This window comes from Caretta caretta, chromosome 15, assembly GCF_965140235.1.
Source record: "Caretta caretta isolate rCarCar2 chromosome 15, rCarCar1.hap1, whole genome shotgun sequence".
NCBI classification, from domain to species: domain Eukaryota; kingdom Metazoa; phylum Chordata; order Testudines; family Cheloniidae; genus Caretta; species Caretta caretta.
In genome coordinates, this window is record NC_134220.1 from 104,108 (window position 1) to 124,615 (window position 20,508).

A 20,508-nucleotide genomic window follows, 5' to 3' on the forward strand; every position below is an offset into this window, starting at 1 on the left:
AGATCTACTTAAGTTTCATCAGGGGAAGTTTGAGTCATAAGTCTGTGGTCTTCAGTTCCATTCTGGATTGCCCTAATGTTGGATATTGGACATTGGACTATAACCTGATGAACTGATTCTGGAACAAACTCTCTGCAACTCGAAAACTCACCATCTCTACTATAAAACTGACCTATGAACTTTATTCATATCTGTATGTGTAATGATCTTTTAACCTATATTCTCTCTCTCTCTCTCTCTTCTTTTTTAATAAATTTTAGTTTAGTTAAGAAGAACTGGCTGTAAGCGTATATTTGAATATCTCACTCCAGAGATTCACTAGGTGAGAGCTCAAGGCTTGGTTGCTTTAAGAGAACTGTGTTTTGGAAATCTAAATCTCGTGTCCTTGCGCCGCAGGGTGGGGGCGAGCTCATCACACAGTCCCATGAAAGTGGCTTTCCTCATCGGAAAGTTTTGCAGCCACTGCTCATCATCCCAGACGTGCCTGACGATGTGATCCCACCACCCAGTGCTTGTTTCCCGAGCCCAAAACCGGAGTTCCACGGTGGTGAGCATGTCCATGAATGCCACAAGCAAACTCGTGTCATATGTGTTACTCGAGTTGATATCATCGGCGGAGTCCTCACTGTCAGTTTGGATCTTAAGGAGTAACTCAACTGACAAACGTGACATGCTGGCGAGACTCGTCAGCATATTCTTCAGCAGTTCGGGCTCCATTCCCGCAGACCAAAAGGGAAGACAGAGCGCGCAGTACAGAAAAGGTTGAAAGATGGCGCCAAGTGTGGACGGAAGCACAGGGATTGCTGGGATACAAACCGATGCATCACAGGGCGTTGGGACAGGACCCAGAATGCCCTGCACCCCCTCCCCTTCCCCCAAGCCACAGCGCCAGAATGGGAAGAGGTGCTCTGTGGGATAGCTGTCCATAACGCACTGCTCCCAATGCCGCTGCAAGTGCTGCAAATGTGGCCACGCCCGTGTGCTTGTTGCTGTCAGTGTGGACAGACTGCAGCGCTCTCCGAAGGCTGGTTTAACTCAAAGCGCTCTACATCTGCAAGTGTAGCCATGCCCTAAGATCGCTCGTGTAGCTGCTCTATGCCGATGGGAGAGAACGCTGCCACTGACATTACAAAACCACCTAAACGAGTGGTGGTAGCAGGACCATCCTTAGGATTTATGGGGCCCTACATAGTATTATTAAACTGGTGCCCGTATGCCCAAAGGCAGCCCGGGCTTGCAGCCTTGCGGGGGGGAAGCGGGGAGGGATGAGGCAGCAAAGGGTACCGAGCCTCATGGCGGCGGAGAGTCACAGTTCCCTGCAGAGACCCCCGTACCCTCTCCCTCAGGCAGAATGCGCAGCTCTGGCGCATTTGGCTCTGTGAATACGGCCCCTGCCTAAGGGGACTGCAGCGCGCACTGGCTGTGCGGGAGCCATCCCGCTCTTACCTGCTGTCATGGGCAGTGGCTGAAGCTCCCCAGCCCACCTCTTCGGCCTGTAGCCCCACCTATACTCCACTCCTGCTCCGCCCCAGGCCCTGCCCCACTCTGCCCAGGCCCTGCCCTCTCCCCACTGTCTCCTGCTTCTCTTCCCTCCCTGTCAAGGCTGAATCCCCATTCTGTCACTCCAAGTGCAGAAGTAGGGGCCCGCAAGGATTTTAAAAATTAATATTTTCCACTCCAGGTTTGTATTAAACTCCCAAGGTTACAGCTTCTTTCTGACCTTGGCTTGGTAAACGCTGCCACCACCCAAATGCAAAAAAACCCCTTTGAACCCAAGAAGGCACACTTGGGAATTCCTCCCTGTGGGGTACCCTCAAGCCCTTTCACTCCCCCCTCCGGGGAAGAGCTGAAAAAGAAAACAAAGGAAATTTGCTGTGGCTATCAGCTAATCAAACAACATGCACAAACCTCTTAGGACACCAAAAATCCAATCCTGTTCTTAAAAAAGGTAAATTTTATTAAAAACAAAAAGGGAAAAAATACATCTGGAACTTAGGCTTTTTGCTAGATCTTAAAAGAAACAATTACAAAAATTAGGCACCCAAAACAGCTTTCTTGGGGGTTCAGCTTAAAGCAAACAAAAGCATTAGGGGTTAGTCAGGAGGAGATCCAAAAGCCTTAAAAAATAACAGAAATAAACCTGATCGCGTCTAGCTAAACATTCTGATCTACTTACACATTGGAGTTCAGATAAGTAGTTCTAGGCATGATCTGATGATTTATGATCATACCTGGCTTAAGCTGTTTACAGCATTGCAGCTCTGACCCTCCAGCCCAGAGAGGACAGACGAAGGGAAAGTTTCTTTCCCCATTTTAAAAAGTTCTAGCCTTCCCATTGCCTCTTTTGGTCAGGTGCCCACTTTTTTTTTTCTTTACCTGGGGGACTTTTTAACCCTTGTCAGGTAAAGCAAGTAAAGAACAGCTACCAAGAGGGACTTTATAGCTAACTGACTGTCTGGGTGTCCATAAAAGGAAGCTACCCATGCCTTCATTTATCACACTTTATCACAGGGAGGAGGGATAGCTCAGTGGTTTGAGCATTGGCCTGCTAAACTCAGCGTTGTGAGTTCAGCCCTTAAGGGGGCCATTTAGGGGATCCAAAGCAAAAATTGGGGATTGGTCCTGCTTTGAGCAGGGGGTTGGACTAGATGACCTCCTGAGGTTCCTTCCAGACCTGATATTCTATGATTCACTCCCCCTTCTAGCCAAGTCCCTGAACCCAAATGAAGCAAATGACATTTGAAAAAAACACTCTTCTGCAATTTCTTTCTAAAGAAAATGGAGCATGTTTTCTACAGCATGCCAGATGGTGAAGACTGGACATGCAGAAGATACCCAATTAAAAGCACTAAACTTGGGAATAAAAAATATCAGTCACAGGTTTTTTGATATGCCCTGAAGTTTGTCCGAGATTTATTTGCAAAAACTTTGTAGTAAGGGCAAGTCAGCTGTCCTGCTGAATATAACATTAAATATTATGGAATACATGATGCAGCTCTTCTCTCTTTTACATTTTCTTAATCAGTATTTCTAAGCTGATTTTATGTTTTAAATGTACTCTTAAACCTTCATAGAATCATAGAATCATAGAATATCAGGGTTGGAAGGGACCTCAGGAGGTCATCTAGTCCAACCCCCTGCTCAAAGCAGGACCAATCCCCAACTAAATCATCCCAGCCAGGGCTTTGTCAAGCCTGACCTTAAAAACTTCTAAGGAAGGAGATTCCACCACCTCCCTAGGTAACCCATTCCAGTGTTTCACCACCCTCCTAGTGAAAAAGTTTTTCCTAATATCTAACCTAAACCTCCCCCACTGCAACTTGAGACCATTACTCCTCGTTCTGTCATCTTCTACCACTGAGAACAGTCTAGATCCATCCTCTTTGGAACCCCCTCAGGTAGTTGAAAGCAGCTATCAAATCCCTCCCCCCTCATTCTTCTCTTCTGCAGACTAAACAATCCCAGTTCCCTCAGCTTCTCCTCATAAGTCATGTGCTCCAGCCCCCTAATCATTTTTGTTACCCTCCGCTGGACGTTTTCCAATTTTTTCACATCCTTCTTGTAGTGTGGGGCCCAAAACTGGACACAGTACTCCAGATGAGGCCTCACCAATGTCGAATAGAGGGGAATGATCATGTCCCTCAATCTGCTGGCAATGCCCCTACTTATACAGCCCAAAATGCCATTGGCCTTCTTGGCAACAAGGGCACACTGTTGACTTATATCCAGCTTCTCGTCCACTGTAACCCCTAGGTCCTTTTCTGCAGAACTGCTGCTGAGCCATTCGGTCCCTAGCCTGTAGCAGTGCATGGGATTCCTCCATCCTAAGTACAGGACTCTGCACTTGTCCTTGTTGAACCTCATCAGATTTCTTTTGGCTCAATCCTCTAATTTGTCTAGGGCCCTCTGTATCCTATCCCTACCCTCCAGCGTATAGAATAATTGAATATCAGGGTTGGAAGGGACCTCAGGAGGTCACCTAGTCCAACCCCCTGCTTAAAGCAGGACCAATCCCCAATTTTTGCCCCAGATCCCTAAATGGCCCCCGTCAAGGATTGAACTCACAACCCTGGGTTTAGCAGGCCAATGCTCAAACCACTATCCCTCTCCTCCCAGTTTAGCGTCATCTGCAAACTTGCTGAGGGTGCAATCCATGCCATCCTCCAGATCATTAATGAAGATATTGAACAAAACCGGCCCAAGGACCGACCCTTGGGGCACTCCACTTGATACCTGCTGCTAACTAGACATGGAGCCATTGATCACTACCCACTGAGCCTGACAATCTAGCCAGCTTTCTATCCACCTTATAGTCCATTCATCCAGCCCACACTTCTTTAACTTGCTGGCAAGAATACTGTGGGAGATCGTGTGAAAAGCTTTGCTAAAGTCAAGGAACAACATGTCCATTGCTTTCCACTCATCCACAGAGCCAGTTATCTCGTCATAGAAGGAATTAGATTACTCAGGCATGACTTGCCCTTGGTGAATACATGCTGACTGTTCCTGATCACTTTCCTCTCCTCTAAGTGCTTCAGAATTGATTCAGAAAGTAGTGATTCCAGATTGCTATTTAACTCACTTGTAACAAAGACATTATTTTAAATTAATCAGTCACAGAGGTTTAGTGTGTTCATAACAATGTTCATTGCTTTTAGAAAAAAGGGAACACTAATTTACTTTGTGTGATCTCCATAACAATAGATGTGTTTATGAAATTTCACCAACTTTAAAAAATATGTTTCCAAAGATTTTAGGCATAACAAAGGATTTTACCTCTTACTATGGTACTGATTTTGCTGGAGGGTTCTCTTGAAACTAATTCATCAAATAGTCAGAAGTAAAGAAAGGGAAACTCATTTGTCCAGCTATCTGGAAGGAAAGGGGTGTTGTCCCTCTAGGGCAGAGGTGGGTAAACTATGGCCCGTGGGCCACATCCGGCCACATCCGGCCCACGGGACCCTCCCGCCCGGCTCCTGAGCTCCTGGCTCAGGAGGCTCGCCCCCCCCGGCCCCTCCCCCGCTGTTCCCCCGCAGCTTCAGCTCACCATGCTGCCGGCGCAATGCTCTGGGTGGCAGGGGGGGGCGAGCTCTTGGGGCAGCGCAGCTGCAGAGCTCAGCCTGACCCGGTCTCTGGGCTGCACTGTGCGTGGCTGGCTCCAGCCACTGGTGCTCCAGGCAGTGCGGTAAGGGGACAGGGAATGGGGGGTTGCATAGAGGGCAGGGGAGTTTGGGGTGGTGGTCATGGGGTGGGGGTGTGGATAGAGGTCGGTGCGGTCAGAGGGCGGGGAACAGGGGGGTTGAATGGGGGCAGCGGTCCTGGGGGGGCAGTCAGGAAGGAGTGGGGTTTGGATGGGGTGGCGGGGGGCAGTCAGGGGCAGGAGCTCTGGGGGAAGTCAGGGAGAAGGGGTTGTTGGATGGGGCAGAGGTCCCAGGGGGGCAATCAGGAATGAGAGGAGGGGTTGGATGGGGCAGCGGGGGGCAGTCAGGGGCTGGAGTTCCGGGGGCGGTGAGGGGACAGGGAGCAGGGGAGGTGGATGGGACAGGGGTCCCAGGGAGGCCGTCAGAGGGCCAGAAGCGGGGGGAGGTGGATAGGGGATGGGGGCTGGGCCACGCTCCCTCCCCATAACCGGCCCTCCATACAATTTCCAAAACCTGATGTGGCCCTCAGGCCAAAAAGTTTGCCCGCCCCTGCTATAAGGGCTCTCTTCAACAGGGAGGTGAAGGGAGAAAGGGATGGACGGAAAGGACAGGAAGAATTTGGAAGCAAGTTTTTTGTACCACAGTAATTAAAATTAAAATGTGTATTTTTGATAAGGGTGGTCTTTTGAAGGATTTATTTAAAAAACTATATATCTGAATATCCAAGCATTTAAGGCTAAAGATGAATACTCAGATTGTGCAGCTAAAAATCTATGTAAGGACTTTTTAGAGATGTGGTTTTATAATCTTCAGCGACACTAATGAAATATTTTTAAAGCAAATTTTAAACTAAGGTCCTGAAGACTAACATGTTCTGAGTAAATATTACAGTAATGCACAACTGTTTTTGTCAGTAAATTCAGAAACGGACAGTATATACCTGGTTTCAGAGTAACAGCCGTGTTAGTCTGTATTCGCAAAAAGAAAAGGAGTACTTGTGGCATCTTAGAGACTAACCAATTTATTTGAGCATGAGCTTTCGTGAGCATCCGATGAAGTGAGCTGTAGCTCACGAAAGCTCATGCTCAAATAAATTGGTTAGTCTCTAAGGTGCCACAAGTACTCCTTTTCTTTTTGAGTATATACCTGGGGGTTGGCAAATGCCTGTAAAATGGCTTCATTACCACTTGAATGGCTCTTTAACAGTTTCAGTGTTGTGTTAATAGGTCTGGCAGGCTGGAGGCTTTTTCACTTTTAAGTTAATAGATCCCCTCCGGAGGAAGACTCACCAGGCTGCAGCAGCCAGCAGTGGGAGCCTGCCTGTGGGAGCCTGCAGGAAGGATCACAATAGTAATAGTAATAGTAATACAGGTAGTAAGAGGCAGAAGGGTGGACACTACACTACAAAATGAGGTCAAATTTATAGAAGTCGTTTTTTTAGAAATCGATTTTATACAGTCAATTGTGTGTGTCCTCCCCACTTAAGACCATTAAGTCATAGAATCACAGAATATCAGGGTTGGAAGGGATCTCAAGAGGTCATCTAGTCCAACCCCCTGCTCAAAGCAGGACCAATCCCCAATTAAATCATCCCAGCCAGGGCTTTGTCAAGCCTGACCTTAAAAACTTCTAAGGAAGGAGATTCTACCACCTCCCTAGGTAACGCATTCCAGTGTTTCACCACCCTCCTAGTGAAAAAGTTTTTCCTAATATCCAACCTAAACCTCCCCCACTGCAACTTGAGACCATTACTCCTTGTCCTGTCATCTTCTACCACTGAGAATAGTCTAGATCCATCCTCTTTGGAACCACCTCTCAGGTACTTGAAAGCAGCTATCAAATCCCCCCTCATTCTTCTCTTCTGCAGACTAAACAATCCCAGTTCCCTCAGCCTCTCCTCATAAGTCATGTGTTCCAGACCCCTAATCATTTTTGTTGCCCTTCGCTGGACTCTCTCCAATTTATCCACATCCTTCTTGTAGTGCGGGTCCCAAAACTGGACACAGTACTCCAGATGAGGCCTCACCAATGTCGAATGGAGGGGAATGATCACGTCCCTCGATCTGCTGGCAATGCCCCTACTTATGCAGCCCAAAATGCCATTGGCCTTCTTGGCAACAAGGGCACACTGTTGACTCATATCCAGCTTCTCATCCACTGTCACCCCTAGGTCCTTTTCCGCAGAACTGCTGCCTAGCCATTCGGTCCCTAGTCTGTAGCGGTGCATTGGGTTCTTCCGTCCTAAGTGCATGACCCTGCACTTATCCTTGCTGAACCTCATCAGACTTCTTTTGGCCCAATTCTCCGATTTGTCTAGGTCCCTCTGTATCCTATCCCTGCCCTCCAGCGTATCTACCACTCCTCCTAGTTTAGTATCATCCGCAAATTTGCTGAGAGTGCAATCCACACCATCCTCCAGATCATTAATGAAGATATTGAACAAAACCGGCCCAAGGACCGACCCTTGGGGCACTCCACTTGATACTGGCTGCCAACTAGACATGGAGCCATTGATCACTACCCGTTGAGCCCGACAATCTAGCCAACTTTCTATCCACCTTATAGTGCATTCATCCAGCCCATACTTCTTTAACTTGTTGACAAGAATACTGTGGGAGACCGTGTCAAAAGCTTTGCTAAAGTCAAGAAACAATACATCCACTGCTTTCCCTTCATCCACAGAACCAGTAATCTCATCATAGAAGGCGATTAGATTAGTCTAGGCATGACCTTCCCTTGGTGAATCCATGCTGACTGTTCCTGATCACTTTCCTCTCATGTAAGTGCTTCAGGATTGATTCCGTGAGGACCTGCTCCATGCTCCAAGTCGGTGGAGTGTGTCCACAGTACTGAGGCTAGTGTCAACTTCGAGAGCATGGCACTGTGGGTAGCTATCTCACAGTTCCCGCAGTCTCTGCTGCCCATTGGAATTCTGAGTTGAGATCCCAATGCCTGATGGGGCAAAAAACATTGTCATGGGTGGTTCTGGGTACACGTCATCAGGCCCCCCCCCCCACTCCCTCCGTGAAAGCAACGGCAGACAATCATTTCACGCCTTTTTTCCTGGGTTACCTGTGCAGACGCCATACCATGGCAAGCATGGAGCCCGCTCAGCTCACCGTCACCGTACGTCTCCTAAGTGCTGGCAGACGTGGGACTGCATTTCTACAGAGCAGCAGCTCATTGCCTTGTGGCAGCAGATGGTGCATTACGACTGGTAGCCATCCTCATTGTCTCCTGGGTACTCTTGGCCGGCTTTGGTGAGGTCTGTCAGGGGTGCCTGGACATAAATGGGAGTGACTCAGGTCATTCTCTTCTTTAAGTTTTGTCTAATGGAGATTCAGTCCTGCCTGGAACATTGGTAGAGGGATAGCTCAGTGGTTTGAGCATTGGCCTGCTAAACCCAGGGTTGTGAGTTCAATCCTTAAGTGAGCCATTCTGCCTCAGGCTGCTCTCCCAGACAGCAGCACTATGAGCACCCAGGAGATGACAATGCCTACCAGTCATATTGCACTGTCTGTTGCCAGCCTACCCCTTGCTTCCCCCCTCCCTCCATGAAAGCAAAAGCTGACAACTGTTTTGTGTCTTTTTTCAAGCGGGTGCCATACTGCTGTCAGCATCGTCATCCACCCGCCGCTTCCGCTGCCACTCTGCTCTCCTGCAGACGCCATACCACGGCAAGCATGGAGCCCACTCAGATCACCGCAGCAGTTATGATCATTCTAAACATCATGCACATTATCCAGCACTATATGCAGAACCAGAACCAGAACGAGAACCTGCAAAAGCAGGCGAGTATGCGACGGCAGCACGGTGAGGAGAGTGATGAGGACACGGACACAGACTTCTCTTAAAGTACAGGCCCCGGCAATGTGGACATCATGGTGGTAATGGGGCAGGTTCATGTTGCAGAACACCGATTCTGGGCCTGGGAAACAAGCACAGACTGGTGGAACCGCATAGTATTGCAGGTCTGGGATGATTCCCAATGGCTGCGAAACTTTCGCATGCATAAGGGCACTTTCTTGGAACTTTGTAACTTGCTTTCCCCTGCCCTGAAGCACCAGAATACCAAGATGAGAGCAGCCCTCACAGTTCACGAGTGGCGATGGCCCTGTGGAAGCTTGCAACGCCAGACAGCTACCAGTCAGTCGGGAATCAATTTGGAGTGGGCAAATCTACTGTGGGGGCTGCTGTGATCCAAGTAGCCAACGCAATCACTGAGCTGCTGCTACCAAGGGTAGTGACTCTGGGAAATGTGCAGGTCATAGTGGATGGCTTTGCTGCAATAGGATTCCCTAACTGTGGTGGGGCAATAGACGGAACCCATATCCCTATCTTGGCACCGGAGCACGAAGCCGGCGAGTATATAAACCGCAAGGGGTACTTTTCAATGGTGCTGCAAGCACTGGTGGATCACAAGGGACGTTTCACCAACATCAACGGGGGATGGCCGGGAAAGGTACATGATGCTCACATCTTCAGGAACTCTGGTCTGTTTCAACAGCTGCAGCAAGGGACTTTCTTCCTAGACCAGAAAATAACCGTTGGGGATGTTGAAATGCCTACAGTTATCCTTGGGGACCCAGCCTACCCCTTAATGCCATGGCTCATGAAGCCATACACAGGCAGCCTGGGCAGTAGTCAGGAGCTGTTCAACTATAGGCTGAATGGTGCAGAATGGTAGTAGAATGTGCCTTTGGACGTTTAAAAGTGTGCTGGTGCAGTTTACTGACTCGGTTAGACCTCAGCGAAACTAATATTCCCATTGTTATTACTGCTTGCTGTGTGCTCCACAATATCTGAGAGAGTAAGGGGGAGACGTTTATGGCGGGGTGGGAGGTTGAGGCAAATCGCCTGGCTGCTGATTACGTGCAGGCAGACACCAGGGCGATTAGAAGAGCACAGGAGGGCACGGTGCGCATCAGAGAAGCTTTGAAAACCAGTTTCATGACTGGCCAGGCTACGGTGTGAAAGTTCTGTTTGTTTCTCCTTGATGAAAACCCACCCCCCGCCCCGCCTTGGTTCACTCTACTTCTGTGTAAGCTAACCACCCTCCCCTCCCCCCTTTGATCACCGCTTGCAGAGACAATAAAGTCATTGTTGCTTCAAATTCATGCATTCTTTTTTAATTCATCACACAAATAGGGGGATAACTGCCAAGGTAGCCCGGGAGGGGTGGGGGAGGAGGGAAGGAGAAGGCCACACTGCACTTTAAAACTTATTGAATGCCAGCTTTCTGTTGCTTGGGCAGTCCTCTGGCATGGAGTGGTTGGGTGCCCGGAGGCCCTCCCACCATGTTCTTGGGCATCTGGGTGAGGAGGCTATGGAACTTGGGGAGGAGGGCGGTTGGTTACACAGGGGCTATAGCGGCAGTCTGTGCTCATGCTGCCTTTCCTGCACCTCAACCATGCGCCGGAGCATATCAGTTTGATCCTCCAGTAGCCTCAGTATTGACTCCTGCCTTCTGTCAGCAAGCAGAGGCCACCTATCATCTTCAACCCGCCACTTATTATCTTCAACCCACCACCTGTCCTCGTGGTCATATTGCGCTTTCCTGGACTCTAACATTGTCTGCCTCCATGCATTCTGCTGGGCTCTTTCAGTGTGGGAGGACTGCATGAGCTCAGAGAACATTTCATCGCAAGTGCATTTTTTTCGCCTTCTAATCTTCGCTAGCCTCTGGGAAGGAAATGATAGGGGGAGCGTTGAAACATTTGCAGCTGCAGGAGGAAAAAAAGGGAGAGGTAGTAGTTAAAAAGACACATTTTAGAGAACAATGGATAGACTCTTTCAGGGTGAACCTTGCTGTTAACATTACATAGCACATGTGCATTCGGTAAAGGTCACATTTTGCCTCTTACATTGAGGGTCTGCCAGTTTGGTGTGAGATATCACACACGCAGGGCCAGCAGGCAACAGAATTCGGCTTGCATACAGCCATGGTAAGTCACAGTCTTTTGGCTTCTTTAACCTTCATAACATGTGGGAATGGTTTCAAGCAGCAGCGCCCCCATTTCCCATACCAAACAGCCATTGGATTAGCCATTTAAAATGGGCTGGCAATTTAAAAGGTGGGGCTGCGATTTTTGAGTTAACATGCAGCACAAACCCAATTAAACCCCCCACACACAACCAATTCTCTGGGATGATCGCTTCACCCCTCCCCCCATCGCGTGGCTAACAGCGGAGAAGATTTCTGTTTAGCCACAGACAAACAACCCAGCAGGAATGACCACCTCTGAATATCCCCTTAATAAAATTACTCTATTTCAACCAGGTGACCATGAATGATATCACTCTCCTGAGGATAACACAGAGAGATAAAGAACGGATGTTGCCTGAATGCCAGAAAACACTACCATGCTTTGTTATGCAATGACTCCAGACTACATGCTACTGGCCTGGCGTGGTAAAGTGTCCTACCATGGAGGACGGAATAAGGCTGCCCTCCCCAGAAACCTTTTGCAAAGGCTTTGGGAGTACATCCAGGAGAGCTTTATGGAGATGTCCCTGGAGGATTTCCACTACATCCCCAGACACGTTAACAGACTTTTCCAGTAGCTGTGCTGGCTGCAAATTAATCATTGAACACACTTGCTTTTAAACCATGTATTATATTTACAAAGGTACACTCACCAGAGGTCCCTTCTATGCCTGGTGGGTCCAGGAGCCCACCTTAGGTGGGTTCGGGAGGTACTGGCTCCAGGTCCAGGGTGAGAAACAGTTCCTGGCTCTCAGGGAAAATGGTTTCTCCGCTTGCTTGCTATCCACTATCTTCAACCTCCTCCTCCTCCTCCTCCTCCTCCTCATCTTCCTCGTCCCTGAAATGTGCATCCCTGTTGCATGATAATCAATTGACGGAGTCAAGGCACAGGGGTGGGATAGTGGTGGCTGCACCCCCTAGAATGCAATGCAGCTCATCAGAGAAGAGGCATGTCTGGGGCTCTGACCCCGAGCGGCCGTTTGTCTCTCTGTTTTTTTGGTAGGCTTGCCTGAGTTCCTTAAGTTTCATGCGGCACTGTTGTGGGTCTCTGTTATAGTCTCTGTCCTTCATGTCCTTGGAGTTTTTTTCAAATGCTTGGGCATTTCATCTTTTGGAATGGAGTTTTGATAGCATGGATTCATCTCCCCATACAGCGGTCAGATCCTGTACCTCCCATTCGGTCCATCCTGGAGCTCTTTTGTGATTCTGGGACTCCATCATAGTCACCTCTGCCGATGAGATCTGCACTCATCTGCAGCTTGCCACGCTGGCCAAACAGTAAATGAGATTCAAAAGTTCGCAGGCCTTTTCCTGTCTACCTGGCCAGTGCATCTGAGCTGAGAGTGCTGTCCAGAGCGGTCACAATGAAGCACTCTGGGATAGCTCCCAGAGGTCAATACTGTCAAATTGTGACCACACTGCCCCAAATTCGATCCGGCAAGGTCGATTTCAGTGCTAATCCCCTTGTTGGGGGAGGAGTACAGAAATTGTTTTTAAGAACCCTTTAAGTTGAAGGAAATGGATTAATTGTGTGGACGGGTGCAGGGTTAAATCGCTCTAATGCTGCTAAATTTGACCTAAACTCGTAGTGTAGACCAGGGCTAAGACCCAGGAGTGCCCCAAATTTTCGTGCCCTATGCAGCTTCGTATGCCGTGTATGCTTAAGGACGGCCCTGGGTGGTAACTGTGTCATCGGGAGAAGCCCTCTTGTCAGCATAGCGCTGCCTACACCAGGAGTTAGGTCAGTGCACCTGTGTCGCTCAAGGTGTGGATTTTCTTAATTATTCCAACACTAGTTTTCAGCATAGACCAGGGCTAAGCTTTCATGTAAATGTAACCCAGGCTCATACAATAGGGCTCTCTCTAGTGGCTGAGCCACAGAGAGATTTAAGAGCCTGTGACAGCATTCACACTCACAGATCTGGGTTTAGCACAGGCAAGATGCATTCATGCCTCTAGCTCTGGAGGGTGCTGGTTCAGTCCCTGCTAACACTAACCCCCTAAGAGTTGTGTTTTTTACTTACAAATATTAAGAGCTTAGTCCTTAGGCTGGAATCCAACATTCTGGGTTCAAATTTTTCAAATTCAGAATTGTGCCCTTATCTTAAATTTGAGGCCAAACTCATGGATGGCCTAGAAGGGATGGAGTACAGATGCATGGTGCTTTATACAGTCTATGTTAAATCTCATTTAGTAAGCCAGCCTCGCTAACAGCCCATCTCCTGCAGGTGCTGGAGGCTGTTAACATGAGAGGGAAGGAAACAATAGCTTACTGACCGGGCAACTGTATCCAAACTGGTGGTCTGGGTTGGGAAGGTCAGTTGCTTTGGTTTCAGCGGGGCTGGAAGGTGCTTTGGGGGAGAACAAGAAGATAGGTTCCCTCATAAAGAGATGCAGCAGCAGCTCTGGCTGCACATGGGGTTTTCCTGGGACACACAGAGCTGAGATGGACGACTTAGCCATGGCTGAATCTGATCAGCGCTTTCTGTGCTATGTCACATTCTTCAGGGATCTCCAGCAAAGTCTTGGAACTAAAGCCTTGGGTCTATTTGACACAGATCCCTGCAATACCCATCTAGGGGAGCCTTATTTCTCTAGCGCCTCTCTCCAGTAGCTGGTGAGAGAGCAGTCTTATTTTAGACAGCCTGATTTGAGCCTTGGAAAGCAGGAATTGGGGTTCCTCCCAGAGAGACTCTGACCTTGGGGCAGCAGGGAGAGAAGCCAGCAGGCCCATGCACAATTAAAAGAATAACTGAAGGGCTGAATGTACCTAAGGAATGTGCCTGCTATGTGACCTCATGGGTATGAAACTAGCATGTTACTAATCTAGAGGACCGTATGGCTGAGGGGACTGGGAAGGAGAGCCTTTCGACTCTAAGCCACCCCTTGGAATCTGGTCCCAAGTGAGCAATGACAAAGTTGGTTCCATCTGGCTGGTGGTCTGCATGAAATACATTGGGAGTCTTGGACAACTCTGTAGGGGACAGGTGTCCTCACCCCCAGGGGGGTATCGTAACCGGCACTACTAGGCACCTTGGCTGGCACTCTCAGCAGAGGGGCCAAGGATCAAGAAGACATCGAAACCAAAGGTGAAACCCTGGCCCCTGTTCAGTAACAAAACCCACAATGACTTCTGTGGGGCCAGGCTTTCACCCTACATTCCACTAGAGGAAGGAGGTCCCTCCAGGTCAGGATTTAGGCACTCGGAAGGGGGAGACATCCATCGCCAGTGCCCATGCTGCATCTGCTCTGGGCACAGATAGAGACGGATGGTCTCCAGGAACCTCAGAGCATTAAATTAACTTTAAAAAACGTAGGGTGTGGGAAGCGGGAGAGCAGTTCACTGGGATGCCGGCTCTCTCCCAATTCAACAGAAGCTGTTTGTTCACACCAAGAGCAGAGCTTGCTCCCACAGGTGGCCTTAACATTAGCTATAAAATGCCCTGCACTCCAATGAAAAAGAAATGCAACACTGAGCTTATCGTCTGCACCTTTTCTATCCAGGGCCGTAAACAGTGCCCATTGCCATGGTGTCTGAAGGCCTTTCACCTCTTACAGCTCAGAGGAAAACCGTCAACACTCCAAGAAATGGAGAGGAAATAAAAACCAAGCGAGCCAGACACAAGCTGAAACAAGTATAACTTTCCTTTCATATGCAATACTCCCCCAGGCCTGCAAGACATGCAGGAACCTTGGGCTGCTCACAGGCAGACCTGGGCTCTCTCAGGGAGTTCAAGCTCGTTCTTAGCCAAGAGAAAAACACCTAGCATTTATACAATGCTTTCCAACCTGAAGAATCCCAGAAGATGCAAATCATGCCACCCACTAGTGAAAAGCAGCCACGTCTGGAGAGGAAGGCACAAGGCAGCATCTATTTCCCAGCATACAGCAAAGCTACACAACAGTTTAAAGCAGGAGGTGATGAATCCTGGCTTAAAACCACAAGGGGATTTGGTCAGGAGGATATCAGGGCTAATACCCTCAATCTCAACAAAACCGCCTGGACTCTTTAACGCTCACGAACAGTCGGGAGCTCTGTTATGTCACAGGACTTCCTAGCACCATGCTGGGGCATTGCTTCAGTACTGACTTACAGGGTAGAGCACCCCCTACTGCAGCACCAATACTCAGCAGTGGTTTATTTTTAATGGGAAGAAGAGAGGTGCCTCCATCTACCCTGGTGGGGTCTGCATGTGTTAATCGATGCATGCATGGGAGTGGAAGTGGGGAGAAACAGCGAGGTGCCTTTAAAAGTCCCTCATGGTACAGGAAGAATGTGTGTAGAAAGCTTCTGTACTCACCACAGAGCTGGACCGGGAGGGCCAAGACATGGAGGATGAGAAGGAGCTGCAACACCCTGGGCTCCATATCTGCAGTAGCAGGGAAGGGAGTGGGGAGAGATGGTGATCAGAGCCCTGACAGGGAGACCACACACTGATCTGCAGAGCCTGGTGGCTGCCGTGCTGAACCGATTCCTATGAGGTCACTGATTAAACCAGGGAAGTGTCGCAACAGGATCTTCTGCTCCGGTTCAGGGGCTAAGTCAGCAGAAAGAGAAAGGACTTTGTCTGAGTGTGAAATGAAGAGAAACCGAGAGAGCCAAAGCTGCAAGGAGCAAGGAGAAGAGATAAGGAGGCTCAACTGATTTTCTTTCCTGCTTCTTTTTGCGCCCTCCTGGTCATCTGCCCTCAGGGGCAGTCTCCTGTTCTCATACAGATAGTATCTTGGACGTCTTAACCAGGCAGGCTGGGGCTTTCAGCCCCTTCTCCTGAGTAAACAGCAGAACAATGCAGGGTCTGACAGCCCTGACAAACGAGTCAGTTTCATGCTGGTGTAATCCACCAACTTCAGGGGAGTTACCCCTGATTTACACAAGTGTGAGGGGAGAGTCTGGCCTACTGAATGCCTGTGACCTGCTAGAGAAGCTCTTGGTGCTGGGTATGAGGGACATGGAGCTGGGGAAAGGGAAAGAGCTACTCAAACCATTTTCATGTCCCAGAGCTAGAAAACTGCTGCATGCCAATGAGGCCCGCCCCGCTCTGAATGGGCTAGGATAGTGACCTGGAAATAGCATCAGCAACAAGCAAAAATGGCTGGATCAGCATGGTCACCAATAGCACTGGGGTTATGCACATGCTAAGGCAAGGGCGGACAAACTTTTTGGCCTGAGGGCCACATCGGGTTTCGGAAATTGTATGGAGAGCTGGTTAGGGGAGGCTGTGCCAAGCTGTGCCCCAGCCCCCTATCCGCCCCCCCCCTTGCTTCTCCCCCCCTACCTCCCCCCCCCCCAGACTCCTGCCCCATCCAACCCTCCCTATTCCCTGACAGCCCCCCCAGGACCCCTGCCCCGTCCGCCCCACCCCCCACTCCCTGTCCCCTGACCGCCCCGGAACCCCCGCCCCTGACTGCCTCCCACCGCCCCATCCATCCCCCCTCCTTCCTGACTGCCCCCCCGGGACCCCTGCCCCCATTCAACCCCCCCGTTCCCTGCCCTCGGACCGCCCCAACCCCGTCCACACCGCCGCCCCCTGACCACCACCCCAACTCCTCTGCTCCGTATCCAGCCCCCCGCTCCCTGCCCCCTTACCGCGCAGCACAGAGCACCGTCGGCTGGAGTCGCTGCAGCCGCGCCGCCCAAAGCGCTGTGCCGGTGTCGTGTGGTAAATTGCTCTCCGTAACTGCTACCGTAGCACATTCCCACGCGAAGCCGTTTAATACTCTACACGGGCAGCATGAGGAGGGGGAACGGCGAGGGAGGGGCCGGGGACTAGCCTCCCGGGCCAGGAGCTCAGGGACACACAGGAGGGTCCTGCGGGCAGGATGTGGCCCACGGGCCGTACTTTGCCCACCTCCATGCTAAGGGAATGCGTAGGGACAGCGGGCTGAATCCTGGCCTTAGTTATGGGATAGAACTCCAGTTACCGAAGTCCAGGGAACATCTCCAGGTCAGGTGTAACTAACTGCAGCATTTGGCTCACTATTTGTGGTTATTAACCCAATAAACCCAAAGTTCAGCCCCACTGACTGTGAATCTCTCGGGTAGCATTAAATGCAATCTCTACCCAGATGCACACCCTCCCTGGCCTTCCTGAACAGTAGCCATTCCTCTCACTGGCCTCAGAGCTCACCAGCTCCGGCAGTTGTCATGGACACAGAAGGCTCCTTTTACCATCCTCACATCTAGACCCCTAAATAAAGCAGCAGACAGATTGTGCAGACACAGCTGATGACTCATGTTCCAGCACTAGAGCTATGGAACTGCAAACACTTGTAACAGTCAGGCCCGGACAGTATTCAGCAAGTGATGAGTATTGTTGCATTTTAATTGTTTTTAAGGGATTCACTCTTCTTTGAGGCAATGTCTGCCCTTCTCCAGGCCATGCAAACATTGTGTGGTGGAGGTGATCAAGGGAGGGGGATGGCCAGGAAGAAACAGTGGATTGACAGGTGTCAGCACAAATTCCACTATAGCAGTTATCACTATTGTGTCCTGCTCGGTTCTGTCTGCCCACTAGGAGCTGCTGCATGGGTTTCTTGCCTGCTTTTGCAGCCTGTAACAGCACAATTGCCCATAAAGGGAGGGCTCGGATGTATTCTCAAAGGGCTGGCCTGCTGCATGGATTCTCCAGGGCTCCCCCAAACTCACAGGATCTGGGAACACTCTCCTTGTAGGGAAGCCAGGTCTCCTTCCAGTTCTGTGGGCCAGAAAATTCCTGCTCCAGATGCTATGGTGCCACGGAGACTTGGAGATCTTCAACGTCTAGAGCTCCCTACTATTCTCCTGCTGCAGGTTTCCCTACAAGATGGGAAAAGAGGGCCGCAACCACTAGTCCCAATAAGAGAGGTTCATAGAACCAGCCATACAACATTTCATCACCTCTGCTGGGTTTCATCCCGCTGGAACAAAACCAGAGACGTGCTAAATGTTTAACAACTGCATGTGCACTGCAAACACCAGCCCAGAGCAGACAGGTGGTCTTTAGGACCCAGAGAGGGATAGAAATCTGCCTGTCTTGCTACTAAACAAAACGAGCAGGGGACAAAAGCTACACCCGATAATAGGATCATCCCTGAAAGTCCTGGCTGCCTGGAGCTTTGACTAAAACCTAGGGTCTTCTGGCCTGGAACTAGTCTGCTAGCCTGAGTGGCTCTAAAACTAGTTGCAATAATACAGCAGTCCCCATTGTGTTTGGGGGTCTTTCTGCTCTGGAATGCTTCAATCTTAGTATTTTGGACAGGGGGACCCAAAACTAGCTGTTATAAAAGGAGGCTGGTTTACGGCCTTACCCTGTTGACTTGCTCTGTTGACTGGCTGCAGCACAGAGGGGTCCCGGAGGCAGAACAGAGGCTGGCCAAGGCATTGTTTTTCACTCGTTTTTCTCTTGTGGTCATGTGACCTCTCCTCCCCTAGTTCAACTGCTGAAGTCAGCTGTTTGCTGTCCTTTGCTTCAGAAACAGAAACTCCCCAGCCAGTAGTACCGGCAAGAGACTTTTAGGGGGCACAGAGTACCGGAAAAACTTGGGGCTAGCCCCCGCACCCTTAAAGGAGCAGAACGCGGCTAGGGAGGGCTTTCATTCTTTATATGGCTTTAACAGCACAATGCGTATACTAACAAACTTAAACAAAGGCTTTGTTTAAGTTTGTTAGCACATGTATTGTGCTGTTAAATTGGTCAGGAGTCCTCAAGAGGGGAGGGGGCGGGATGGAAGGTGTTTAAACAGTGTTTTTGATTCGGTTTCTCCCCATTGGTCTGAATTATACATAACAGTCATATTGCATCACATCAAGTCCAAATCATTAGAGGAATGCCCCTGCTTGCACTGACCAGCGGATGTTTGGATTCTGATGTCAGCCCAGTTCTGCAGCCTGACAGGTATCAGGTGTTGTCCCCAGTGTACATAGAATTCTTCTTTGCAGCCAAACTAGTCTAACATGCATTTTGCTAACTGGAGCAGCAAAAAAAAAGAAAACAAATGCCTCATTTTCCAGCTTTGTGGGTGAGAGAACTATAAGTGAAGATTATACTGACGACCTTAAACGAGCTGCCTCAGGAATCTGCCAAGAACTTTGCTGAAAATATGTTCCCCATCTTAGCAACAGAGCTAAGACTTATCACACATCTGCCCACCTTTATTCCAATGAAGCTCCTTCTGATCTGACAGCTCAGGCATTGTCAGTTTTATCAAGAACAATTTACAAACTTGGAATCTAATTCTGTAAACCCTTAATCATTTGATCAATCCCATTGAAGACAATGGGACTATTTGCATGTCTATGGACCACCTTTGTGGTAAGAGTTTCAGGAGTCTGTTTTGTTCCTATAAAGGAAGTTGAATCTCCCATTGAAATGCAATGTTTGGATACAATATCATAATGAAGTTTAGGATACAGATCTACTTAAAATTTGTCTTTTAATAAGTCATATGTATGCTGAAATGGCTCCTCACCCAACTCCCATATTCTATATAAACTGACTGAAATACTACATATTTTGGGGGAAGTGAGTAGTTAAGCATGTTGATGTTTGTATATACAAACACTCATTTCATCACTGTACTGGAAAATATATCTGAACATAATTTTCTATGGAATTTGAAGAAAGTTTAACAGCCCCAATTATTTTCTGTGTTAATCACTGTGAACCTGAAAAAATTACATGCCTTCTAAGAGAAAAGAATCAGTCCACACTTACTGAAAAAAATATTCCTTCCAGCTGGTGTTCAGGAGAGTGCTACAAGACACATACATAACCTCATGAGCAGAGGGCAGAGAGGATACCTTCCCACATTATGACCAGCAAAATAATAATAATTAATAATAAAATCTCAAAGAGGCAGAGGTTCACAGATTTGCAGGCCTAAAAACCTGTGTTATGCTTTAAAGCACCTCAGCACATACCAGGTTTATGAATATTAAAAAGTTAACTGCAAAGGAACACTGAAGCGCATTAACCTGAATGTGTGCCAGCTAATATGCCCTCACTGACTAAAGGTGCAGTCACACCTGAACAGCTAAAAATTAACCTTGCCCTTTTAAGCTAAATGGAGTCATGTCACTGGCTCCATCTCTGTTGTTACATAACAGATAACAAAACTCCAGTGGGGCATGGTGCTGGCACATAGGGTCTCTGGTACGTGGTGTGATTTTTCAGAATCTCTTTTGGGAATAGTCATGTAAATGAAATAGCTGGTACTTATGATAATGCTATTTCTATGCATGTATATTCATCTTGGTATCTGAAGTTATGAATATTAGCTATATTTACTACATGTTTGCTCCTGTGGTAATGCCCACAAGGTATTTAGCCAGCACATGACCAGCAAAGGGCAACAAAAATGATTAGGGGGCTGGAGCACATGACTTATGAGGAGAGGCTGAGG

At 48.9% G+C, this 20,508-nt stretch overlaps 1 protein-coding gene and 1 long non-coding RNA gene across 7 annotated transcripts in view; both read right to left on the reverse strand.

The window, feature by feature from the left end:
* TCN2 (transcobalamin 2) overlaps positions 1 to 18,523 on the reverse strand; it is a 36,158-nt gene extending 17,635 nt beyond the window's left edge. The window contains exons 1-3 of one of the 6 annotated variants that reach the window (XM_048821393.2): positions 18,415 to 18,521; positions 17,774 to 17,923; positions 15,429 to 15,497 (exon numbers count right to left, since the gene is read on the reverse strand). In XM_048821393.2, the coding sequence (XP_048677350.1) occupies positions 15,429 to 15,495 (67 nt within the window). In that variant the 5' untranslated portion in view covers positions 15,496 to 15,497; positions 17,774 to 17,923; positions 18,415 to 18,521. The other 5 variants (XM_048821389.2, XM_048821392.2, XM_048821391.2 and 2 more) reach the window with 5 other exon arrangements.
* LOC142069335 (uncharacterized) lies at positions 6,248 to 10,125 on the reverse strand. The gene is made up of 3 exons (XR_012665123.1): positions 9,529 to 10,125; positions 8,214 to 8,421; positions 6,248 to 8,093 (listed from the first exon to the last, which is right to left on the reverse strand). It is a non-coding gene; the product is annotated as an uncharacterized LOC142069335 (long non-coding RNA).
* Positions 18,524 to 20,508: the final 1,985 nt, after the last annotated feature.